This window comes from Rhopalosiphum padi, chromosome 2 (genome assembly GCF_020882245.1).
Source record: "Rhopalosiphum padi isolate XX-2018 chromosome 2, ASM2088224v1, whole genome shotgun sequence".
Classification (NCBI taxonomy): domain Eukaryota; kingdom Metazoa; phylum Arthropoda; class Insecta; order Hemiptera; family Aphididae; genus Rhopalosiphum; species Rhopalosiphum padi.
This window is the reverse complement of record NC_083598.1, coordinates 43,642,526-43,654,804: the sequence shown is the minus strand read 5'-3', so window position 1 is coordinate 43,654,804 and position 12,279 is coordinate 43,642,526. Positions and strand designations below refer to the sequence as shown.

The 12,279-nt window shown below is 28.9% G+C and overlaps 1 protein-coding gene across 3 annotated transcripts in view; it reads left to right on the top strand.

Moving 5' to 3' along the window:
* Positions 1-2,550, top strand: part of LOC132920945 (lachesin) — a 112,199-nt gene extending 109,649 nt beyond the window's left edge. For 2 of the 3 annotated variants that reach the window (XM_060983696.1, XM_060983695.1), the window contains exons 8-9: positions 389-508; positions 2,387-2,550. In XM_060983696.1, the coding sequence (XP_060839679.1) occupies positions 389-508; positions 2,387-2,484 (218 nt within the window). In that variant the 3' untranslated portion in view covers positions 2,485-2,550. The remainder of the gene's footprint in view (positions 1-388; positions 509-2,386) is intronic. The other variant, XM_060983697.1, reaches the window with a different exon arrangement.
* Positions 2,551-12,279: the final 9,729 nt, after the last annotated feature.

Genomic DNA, 12,279 nt, shown 5'->3' with positions numbered 1-12,279 from the left:
CTATTGAATTTTCGTTTTATACATTTGTGTTTCAAACTTTCAAATAGAATATCTTTATCGACTGTTATGGAACTCAATATTAATCAAAATCCATTCTACACTTCAGCGTAGTAGTCCCTACCCTTTTCCACGCTGAAATATGTTGAAAATATACTTTAGACTAAATATTTCAACACCCTATCATCCGAAATCACTTTTAATTTAAGTCTAAATATGAGTGAACGATAAAAACAGTAATGATGATGACATCAAACAGTGACAGTGACTTAGATACAATATGGAATGGAGATAGTGATAAGGGTAGTGAGAGTTGATAGAGTGGGCATAGGGCTATCTGTCTGTGGAATTCATTGTTAACCAATCGCGTTGTGTTATGGTTGGTTTGCAGTTTTGAAGCAACCGAAAGTGTCGGTGGTGCGAAACACGACTGGCCAGTCTGTCCGGGACAACCGGCAGCATCAGTCGCGTCCCGTCAGGCCCACCGTTCCTGGGAGACTCGAGGCCTCAGGTGGGCAATCGCGTACGCCTTTTTATAAAGCACATTTTGTTTTCCTTTTTATTTCATTTTATTTTTACGAAAATTATTGCACACATTTATTATGCTACTTGTTTTTTTTTTTTTATGTAACTCACTCGCAATTTATTTAAATTTTGAACACACTTTGATTACATTTTGTTTTGATAATATTATATAATATATACACAAGTTATACATATTATTATTTATATGGTTTGTACAAAAATATTATTCTCGTTTATTCTATTCTCACTCAAACTCATCGATTTTCGTGATAATATAATATAAGCAAGACGGTTAAGATAACTGAATTATTTTTTAATAATTCTAATATTTACTCATATATGATATTATACTATTAGTAGCTACTATAGTAGTATATATAAGTAAATAGATCAATAAATATTCGATTCACTCGTGAACAAATTTTTTCAATAACCTTTGCATTAAATGATTATATATTACTAATGATATTTGGCACAAACAGAATAAATAAAGATACAGTTAATAAAATAAATTTTATTAATAACACTTTGTTGGTTCGAAAAATAAATTACAATAAAAACGTACCTACTAAGTTGAAATTAAATAAAACGAGTTAGAAAACTGCGAGATGAAAATATATTTTCTCTTCCACTTCGATGTGGCTACAACGAAAAGCACATGAACGAAAAAGAAAAAAATAATAACGACACTAGAGAATTGTCTACGTGACTCGCTTTTATTTTCCTACATCAGTATGATTGAAATACAATTTTTAATTTCATTTTTAATACACATGTACACTCCAGATAGGTGATTTGATTAAAATAAATAAATTCAAAAACAAACGAAATATTGTGACAATTTTGATATAATATTATATACATATATATATTTTAGACCAAATAAAATATACATACGTAGGTATACCGTACATATTATTTTATACTACCTGCTTGTTTGTTCACGTTTTAATTTTATATAAAAAAAAACAACACTGCATGCATGTCTGCAAAGGACGAAAATATTTTTTTACTGTTAATATACGTGAATGTAGCGGGTCATATATTTTTCATAAGTAAAAAATGTTCTAATCGGTTAAACACGATAACCATTCGCTTGCTAATTTTTATGTATAAATATTATTGAAATCAGATGGGAATAAAAAAGGCTTATTTGTGGGGTGAAAACTAAAATACTAACAGTGATAAAAAAAAAACAACCGCAAACTTACTTAATAATATAATAATATCTATTTAATAATTACTTTTCGTGATAATTTTTTTTAACGTTTCAAAAAACTTTTTTGAGTACATCCTATATATTTTATATTAATATGTTAAGTTTTTGTATTGCTTTGTGAATACCATTAATAAACCATTGCACTGCAGGTTATGCTATGCGATTTTGAACATGACATCCATTGTACGCGTTTTGACTTGGTCTGTTGATTTGAATCATATCCGCTTTGAGTTTGTTTTAATATAAAAGTCTCACCTACAGAGATTTATAAAATACTAAAGCAGTTTGAAAGTTGAAATCGTTTTTGTTTTAGTTTTATTTTAAATACATTATTGTGTGCCCCGTTGAAATTTTGTAAATCCATTTCGAAATGCCTCTCGGCAGCATCATTAACGGGCCAGCATTTTTTTCTTTTCTTTTTTTTTTCACACGTTTTGTTTTATTTTACTATTGTTACTGTTCTTTTTTTTTTTTACATATTTGTATATCACATATTTTATCCATCGCAATATCGTTGTACTGTCGACCACCGTAAATATTTGCTCATTGGTTCACTAAACCCGATACGACGCGGGCCTTTAGAACCAATAAATCTTATTTCTACAACGCCGATGTTGCTGTTATTTTTATTTTTTTGTTTTTCAGGCAATTGGGGCCCCAGCAGATACAGCCGGTCCCAAATCGCAATAACCGTGTTTGGTGTAGTCACGTGTCTCACGTCTTCACATCACATACCATCATGAACGGCTCAACATCATTATTATATATTATTATCATAACATTATTATTATACAACAATTATAGCTGAATTTTGTTTTGTTTTGTTGTACACATTTTATTATACATTATTATTATAATTATGATTTTTAAGTTAAGTATGTTACGGAACTCAACAAATATTATTGTTGAAAATAATTGAATAATAAATAACAATAACGCTTGATAATATCGAAATGCTATAATAGAAAATAATTTTAGTTACTGCTGACATTTTATGTTTTGAGAATGCATATACTAGTCATGATAGAAATTATTGAGTCTTAGAACTCAGTATTAAAGAATCAAATATCATCATAATAATATGTGTCAATATAATAAAAAAAAATGTACATTTATTTGTATTTCAATACCTACTAGTTTAAAAACCTATCAATTTAATTTTCACTTCATCCACGTAGTGCCGTGTGTTCTTACTATTTTTTTCATTTAAATATTTAATCTATTAGGTATCTAAAAAATATTATAGGTGCAACCATTAAAAAAAAAAGTACAACAAAATTATTAAAAAATAAAAAAAAAATACAATGCAAATTCCAATTTTGTTTTAAAAACAACCAAAATTGCAGGTTGTAACTGCATGCAACATAAAAATGAATTATCTTTATATTTGTTATGATTTGGAGGGTAAAAAAAAAAAATGATAACGTTTGTCGGATCACCCCATAAAATCGTTTGGACATTTCGAGTGGCGAAGGAACTATGTGTATTAATAGAATATTTATTAACTATATATAAATAATATCTCAAGTGGAAAAAAAGGTCCTATCGCCGTTCTGGATGTCATATACAATAGATTCAATAGAAATAAAAACACGCATAGGTAAGTTTGTGCGCATTTTTAAATTATTCGTATGTTGTACTGCTCTCACAACGTTGAATACGTAAACGACGTAATTTTCAAATCCTTTGGAAAACTCGAGTTTAATAAATAGATTTGGTATGACAAAATGTGCACGTTATCATAAGTGTATTTACATAATATGGTTTATTTGATCAATTTATAATGATGTCCATTATATTATATCCTTTATTGAACTATTCAAATATCGCTAAAATCGGTTAAAAGTAATACACTTACAGAACCGTTTTGTATAATATTAATACATAGCCCGCTACACGTAATAATGCTTCATCGGTTTAATGTTTTTTTTTTTTTTATGTTTTTCAGTAAATTTCTATTCTCGTTGCCAAAGATGACACATGACGTGACAATATTATTAAAAAAAAAAAACAGTTAAAAATAGCGATATAATATTTTAAAGTGACGCGTCGGAAAGAGTACTAAAAAATGTAAATAAAAACAGAGGGTACGTATGTATTAATAATGTATTTAGTTATAGCATATGCTCTTGGAAATTCATAATATGGTTAAGGTACGCTTTGTTTTTATGCCAATGCGTAACGCAATAAAATGCATAAACTGAATATTTTTTAAGTCGCTAATAACTCATGGACGTAATAACATACCTGCAGCAGGCCAATGATGCTTAATAACAATCATTGAAATTATTTACCTGTAAAATTAAATGAAAATATTCTTGGAGTTAGATTAAATCATACCATTCGGGGCAATCGCACAACTATCATTCCTTATTATATCCGCTGTAGTTCCGCGTACAACATAATTCATACGAAAGCGATAATAATTAAGGAATTTCAAAATTTCAAAAAATTCCCGTCATACCAATTCTCTGAATGTATTCGCCGATTCAAACGTGAATAAATTAAATGTTTGTCTTCAGACAACGTGTACTATTGACAAATACATTTCCGCATATCCTTATTACAGTTCAGATCACCTAAATCTAAGTCACACATTTGCATTAAACACGGATAATGGATAAAATATTAAACTTTGTTTTTCGTGGACAGTTTAAAATATAAATACGATTAGATAATTATTTTCAAGTCATTTCAAACTTTGCTGTTATATTACTAGAACGGTCACTACGTTTAAATCGCGATTTGAAATCATTAAATTACATGTACGAGGTGTGATCAAAAAATACCGGGACTAAAATTATATCTGCGTGAAAAATAATCGAATCGGGAATATACACACATCAAAAAAAAATAGAGATAACACTCAATTATGTTATTCAAGCCGCGAGTTAATATTAACTGTTAGTAATGAACGAAAATTCATTGAAATCCGATACTTTTATTGTGTCTGCCGTTTTTGTCATGTCGAATGAACTCGAGCAGCTTCAAATCGTAAGCTGATAATATTATAAACAGTAAACAAGGCCGATACATTTTATTATAGTCGGAAATTCACATACTCAGACCGATGTATCATAATATTAAGTTCAAAAATATACGAAATTCCATCGATATCTCTCAACTTTCACACAATATAACAATATTATAATTTAATATACAGGACACAGAAGTATGGGAAATTTATTATCTGTTATAGTTGCTATAGAGATATTGATATTATGTATGGAATATTTTCTTCTATTAAAACATAACAACCATATTCGTTTCATAATAATTACGAGTTTTTTTTTTTTTTTTTTTGACAAATTTTGGAATAGTAAAAAGCTTTTAATGTCACTAGATTGAAAATTAAAAATTTTCAAAAAAGCATCTTATGGTAATTTTTAAGAAAATTATACAAATCTATAACTTCGATGCTATTTAACACAAAGAAAAATGTTAAATTTAAAAAAAACCATACCACTCTTGGTTAGATTATTAAATGTTTTAAGATTCCATCGCCTTCTCTGAATTTGCATAGTTGATCTCTAGATGTTTCTAGTAGGTAGTTATTTTTATACATTTGGTTGAATGGTGGTTTTTTAATCAGTCGTCCAATATTATTTTAAGAGCTGTTGTGATATACACGGTGTTTCCACATTTATATGATATAATATACACCATAGAAATACTCATTATATTAGTACATTACTTTATAAGTAAGTAAAAAGAACACATTATATTACAAAACATCTTATTTTCAGTTTTAAATAATAACCAACCTGGTCGTAAAAATATAAATTGTAATATTTTATGAATAACAGTCTCACACTCAATATGCACACATAAAAATAATATAATAAAAATAAACTATTTCCGTTTAGTGACATAACAATAATAATACGTTACACGTGACTGTTGAATTTAAACGTCGACTTTTATTTATTAAAAAATAAAACGACATTATCTGTAATTTAATTTTAGTTTTTTATTTTAAATCCTCATTTTAACTTGTTGAATTAAAATTAATAATTATTTATGACACGTGTTTGAAGAGAATTCTTTTGATTTTAAATAAGTGCAATGCAATAGTTTCAATCATATTTAAAAAAATAATTGAACACAGCGTAAATTATGATTGGAACATTTAAACCTGAGTTTGCAGAATAGTATTAAAATAATTAAAAAGAAATTCTTAGAAAGTATGTAGTAATTATACTTTTTCTTCCTTTGACTTAAATAACCAAATTAAAGTTAATTAAAATTTTACGTTTATATGAAACATGATGATATTATGTATTGTGTAAAATATTTGTTTATTATACTACATAATATATTATTATCCATTAAAAATAGATGAATTAATTGCGTTTTAAACTAATAATAAAACATAACTAATTGTTATTATTCAAATGGTATATTAACGTAAATTTCTAAATTAAATTGCCAACTTCGTTTATTTGAGTTCAATTTCGGTAAAAATACAATTTTCTAGTTTCATGAAAATTTTATTTAATTTTCGTGTAATATAATATTATATCTTTTAAATAAAAAAACACCATAATAAACATATGTAATATGTATGGTAAGTCGTACATAGTACGTAATTTATTAAAATGTCTGCATTTATTATATAAAATTGATCTAATAAGAGCGTTTTAACTGCAAACAAAGTAAACTCATAAGGAAATTTAAAAAAAATTAATTTAAATTTTTTTACTCGAATAAGACATTTTTTTAAATTTAATACGCAAACATTATATTATAATGAGTTCTATGGTACTACAATGTACAAATTGTGAATGCATTTCAATTATTATATAATGTAAAAAATGTTGAATAGTTCAAGAAAGTTATAATATAGCTGATTTTTTCTTATTATTACAATTATAAATTATATTTTTTTTTCAAATAGGTACTCATTATATACATTTTAAAATCCATACCAATAACTAAATAATGTACAATAATTTTGTATAATTTTTTTTTCTATTAAATTAATTTTCAAAAGTATTATTACTATTAGTATCTATCTAAATATGTTGGCGATAGAAAAAAAAACAAAATTTATGAGTATATTATTTTACCCAAACCGACAACCTTTATTAAACAAAACGTATTATTTAGCAGAAGTTATAAAACTATAAATTGGTTAACACCTCATAATAAATTAGTCGAATATCGTTTCTTTTAAACATTGTTACAAGTCAGTAGTTACGCAATAGACATTTGACATATGACATTTTTGACATTTTTTCTCATTTTAAACTTAGTATGAATTTATTATAAACACACGACACTACGAAATTGTTTACACTTTTTTTTTATAGACATTTTACTATTGTGATATATTTGTTATTTTGAAACGAAGCTAATTTATAAACTATTGTTACTTGTCAACCGTGTTTTACGTGTTACCATATATTTTATTGTTTCATAATAATACGTAGACATTTATTCTATTTCATATATATAAAAATTTATCGTTGATACCAACGTATTGTCTTTAGTATGTTTTTATAAATTATTGTAAAGTTTATAATAATAATATTATGTATTTTTTGATGTAGTTTCTTCATTTTGATAATCAGTAGTAGCAGTAAATGATTTTTTTTTGTCAATGTAATATTTGCAATGGACTCAGTTTTAAAGTTTTCAAGTTTACATTATTGTGTTGTATTTAAAGGAACACGTTCATATTATTTTCATCAACTGACAGCCATAATGTTTTAAAACAGGTGACAGAACTAAATCCTACAATTTCAATGTTTAGCAATATTTTTAGGAAAACGAATTTAAGAGCAGTAATTGTTAGGTAATTGATGGACAATGGACATGTTACCAAGTCTTGAGTTAACTACATTACTGAGTGCTGCATTTATAATTTATATTCTTATATGTTCAAAATATTATTAGGTCCATACTATTTTTAATTGAATTACGAGACTATGTTCTTAAATCTATAATTCATTATTTTAACACTAGGTTATAGTTAATTTTTCTGAAGCCCGTAGTTTCATAGATATTCAATTTTTTTAATTTAAAAACATGAAACATTATTAACATTAAAATATGAAAACGTTTGATTCGTTTCGAACTTGAGAAAACTTCCCTGAAATATTTCCTGTTTTTTTTTTTTTCATTTTTTTGTAAATTGTAATCAATTTATTTAGTCTGAAACTAGTACAATTCGTCGATACACACTTAAATAAGAAATTATTTTGTGTAAATAAACACGTCAATCGCGTGTGTGTGTATAGATTATTGTCGTTTTTTATTCTTATTTTTGTTTTAATAAAAAATCAAAACGTTGTTATTGCTTTAAAAAATAATATATAATATATATTTAACTTTATGATATGTACAACGTCCATTTTAGATTTCAAATACAAACTATATTAATTATTCTATATTGTTTAATTATTGCTTTTATATTTCAATTAAAACTTTTTGGGACAGTTGCTAAACATATTTTACATTGCATATTTATACATAGATTTTTAATACCGAACAGTTACTGTATATTAAAATTTACCTATACATTATAGCTTCCAAGTGTGATATTAGACAAATTAAAAACAACTGTTATAGAAGGGAATTTGTAAGCAATGTAGGTAACCGTTTTTAAACAAATATATTTCAACTATTTGCATCAGCTTAGGTAAAATGTTGTTCAAAATTCTATTTTTTTCTGAATACGGTTTACTATTGCATCACTAAAAATTTCAGGATAAAAATGTACATCTCTCAATTATCCTTTTTAGCATTGAAAAAACTTGTCAAATGTCACACAACACTGTTATGTATAATATATATTATAATATATTACTTCGATTAAAATTTGTAATTTCGTTGTAGCCGAAAATGTCATTTCACTGTCTGTTATTCCCGAAATCGATTGTACATAAATGTAGCTCCACGCACACACTATGTTAGGATTTGTGCAAAAAAAAAAAAAAAACTGCTCTATTTTTATTCATATTGTATCGTCATGATATTATGTTTATTATTGTTTATGTTATCGTAAATATATGTATTCTTCGGGGCGCCGAGAACGTCCCGAGTGTAAATAATATATTATAATTTACAACAAAACATTATTATATTATCCACTATATAACATATTATTATTATTATTATTATTATTATTATTATTATTATGATTATGATTATGATACGACTATAATACAAACATAATGTAAAATAAAACGAAATTCTATCGAACGTGTGTGTTTTGTATTATTATGTATAGCACAAACACAAACTTTCTTCTTATCATCCGACCTAATTCACTTTACACGATATATATAATAATACATCACCGTCGCGCGAGTGCAAAGATCTCCGACCGACGAATGCCGTCGACGAGAGATGAACGAAACACCGGACACCGCCGCCAAATAATTGACGACAGTAATAATAAAATCGGAATACGGCAAAAACGGAGAAAAAATAAATCTCACTCGTGCAACGTGCAAGTGTACGCGTGGCATATATATATTGCGTCGTATGTAATATTTTGTTATGCGTCTCGACGTGATGTGGATTGCCGTTTGCTGTGCGCCCGCCTGTCCATTTATATCGACGACCCGCGATGGGTAAACATTCGGCGGCGGCTGAAAAGTCGAGAAACGCGCGACTCGCCGTTAATATTTCGTTCGCGAGATATACGTCTACGCACAGTATAATAATATAAGCACCGACAACACGACTCGTGTGTAATTAAAGTACTCGGCATATTATGATATATTGTACCCGTATATGTATACAGTACAGTATAGCGTCGAACTGTTATTAATAACTTTACCTGCACCCCCTCACCACCACCCCCCCGCGTCGCCAATTCGAGACACTATACGTTGTATTATCCCTCCCATAAAACGACGACATTCTGACATTGTATATATATATCATGTTATATATTATTATACACACATACACGTCGTACACGATATTAATACATAATTAACTATACCGACCCGTCCCATAATAACTAACCAACATTTTAGCATATACGTCGTGTTCGGCGCCACCGCCGTATTGTGTGGGTATATTATATTATTATGTATGTTTTACATACCTCCACGGGCATTGTTTGTAGAGTATACCTGTCCTATGTATGATGTATACAAAATATTATATTATCGACTCGTTTCGATGGACATTTTTCCGGCATTTTGGCGAGTCGTATTTCATTTCCACCACAAGTCCGCGTTTATATGAGTGCCGTTATATTGGATCTCTTGGCGATCTCTTCTTCGAATTAATCCGAATTCAACGATGACACCTATCGATACCGGACGAATGCAGAAAAAACTCCGAATTCGATCGATTTTCATATTATAGTATTATCGTGAGGTATATTATTACAATAATTAGTACTGCACCGGGTACATAGGTACGGTTAACTTTATTGGTGCAACCTCGATGTCGTTCGAGGGGTCGAGATATACCTTCATACACATTTTTGTATCACTTAGACCTCTTTTAAATCGCAAGTTATGCACTCCGGTGCTGTTGAATTTGTTTAGCGTGAAAGCGTCACGCTCGAACCAATAATTGCCTTACCTTAGTAAGTATACTCTATTAGTCAATGACGAATATCTAATTAACTTGGCCCGCACTGCTAACTAAACGTAAGGTACGATAGTATTATACGTATAATATCGTTTTACTTCGTCCACGCCTTTTAGACTTCCGCAGGTAATAATGATATTTCAGTGTTGTTCGGTCTTACAATAGAACGTTATCCATTACGAGAAAATATAACACAAAATATGGTCAGTAAAACATTTATTAAAATTATTAAAAACTATATAAAATAATTTACTTGATCTGTATCACAGTTATAGATGGTCTACGACAACCGCACACGTACTACATAACAGAAGAAAGAATCATTTATTTGACGTGACTGCAGCGACGTTGTATTACAAATTGTACGTAGTCATTATAATAGTCTCAGCACATTACTTTGTTTAATTTTCCTTACCTATATATTTGTTACTTATTTTGCTAAAATCTATTTTCCCGTTCAACTACATATTGTAAAATAATAACTATTACAATATTATTGTAATGACTAGCAATAGACAATAATGGACGACAATATTTTTTTTTAAATGTAAAAAAACATATCATCGGCCCTAATTCCAGATCCCGTCTCCGCGCCTCCGATGTGTGAATAACAGTCTTGCTAGAATGCGTGCTCGAGTTTTCTTTTTTTCCGGGGCAATAGGACTGGACAGCCAAGCCAGGCTTCTTTAAATGTTGTACTTATACAGTTTTTCATTTTTAAAAATAAAAAATAAAATTAATAACGGTGCCAAGTGTGTGTATAATTATATTTAAAATATCGTAACAGTACGTGGCTATTTTTGTGATAGTTATACATTTAGAATAATATTATAGGGTGGTATTTTGAAAACTCCGGCCCGATAACGTAACTCACCGCCGTATGCGTATCGATTGGAAATTCTTTCGAGCGTCATTAGAAACGAAGCGCTAAAAAATACATTAAGCGTTGAGATTGATTGCACTTTTACATCCAGCAATGCGTTTTAATCAGACACGTGGTGCGTGTGCCGCGTAGATAACGCATGTCTATGAAGGTATACTATACCTATACGAGTACGTGATCGTTGTACGTGAAACGATTTATGCAATTTTCAAAACTGTTTATTTATATATTTATAGAACAGCGACGGACATGATATGTATCTCTGTGGACCGAAAATCGCAAACGATTCCAACCCATCTATCTCTTCACGCGTAGGTATATACCTACGTAAAATCCGTCGGCGTTCAGATATATTATTGTACCGTAGGTATTTCAATTAAATCCTTTTCAGAAAGGGACATATTTTCGTACGCAACTAATGAAGAAAATGTCGATTTACCATATTATTACAACCACATTCATTATGTATGACCATTATCATCGCTATCGTCGTTGCCATTATAATATCGATGTCGCAGTCTCGTCATCGAGGCGAATTTAATGTTATGCATAAAAACTCTGTCGAAATATGGAAACTTACCCGGCAGGTATATTATACGGATATCAATAAAGTACTGAGAATGTTTCGTGCCTCCGCACGCCACGGTAACATATTTGGACCGTTTCCAGAACACTCGCACGTCCTCCTGTCAACGCAAGCACACGCATTTCGTGTTAACGCGACCGCATCGGGATTAACAAATTTTCCTAGTCCGTGAAATCATTATGTTAATAATACGTCTATAATATTAATACAATATATAAGATAATATAATATATTACCAGCACTGTATAATATCTCATTTGATTATATCAATAAAATTATAACATATATATAATATATAGCATACCATTTTCCTATTTCTATACCAATAAGGGGCAAGGGTGCGTACCGTGGTTTTTCCTTTGCTAATGCATTTTTTTTTTTTGAAAAAATGGGGAACACTACGTGATTTTCGATAAATAGTGTAAGAAATTTAAGTGCACGGAAGTATGGTGTAATTATACATTTCAAAAATCTGAATTAGAATTTATTATTTATTAAAGTTAAAAGTTA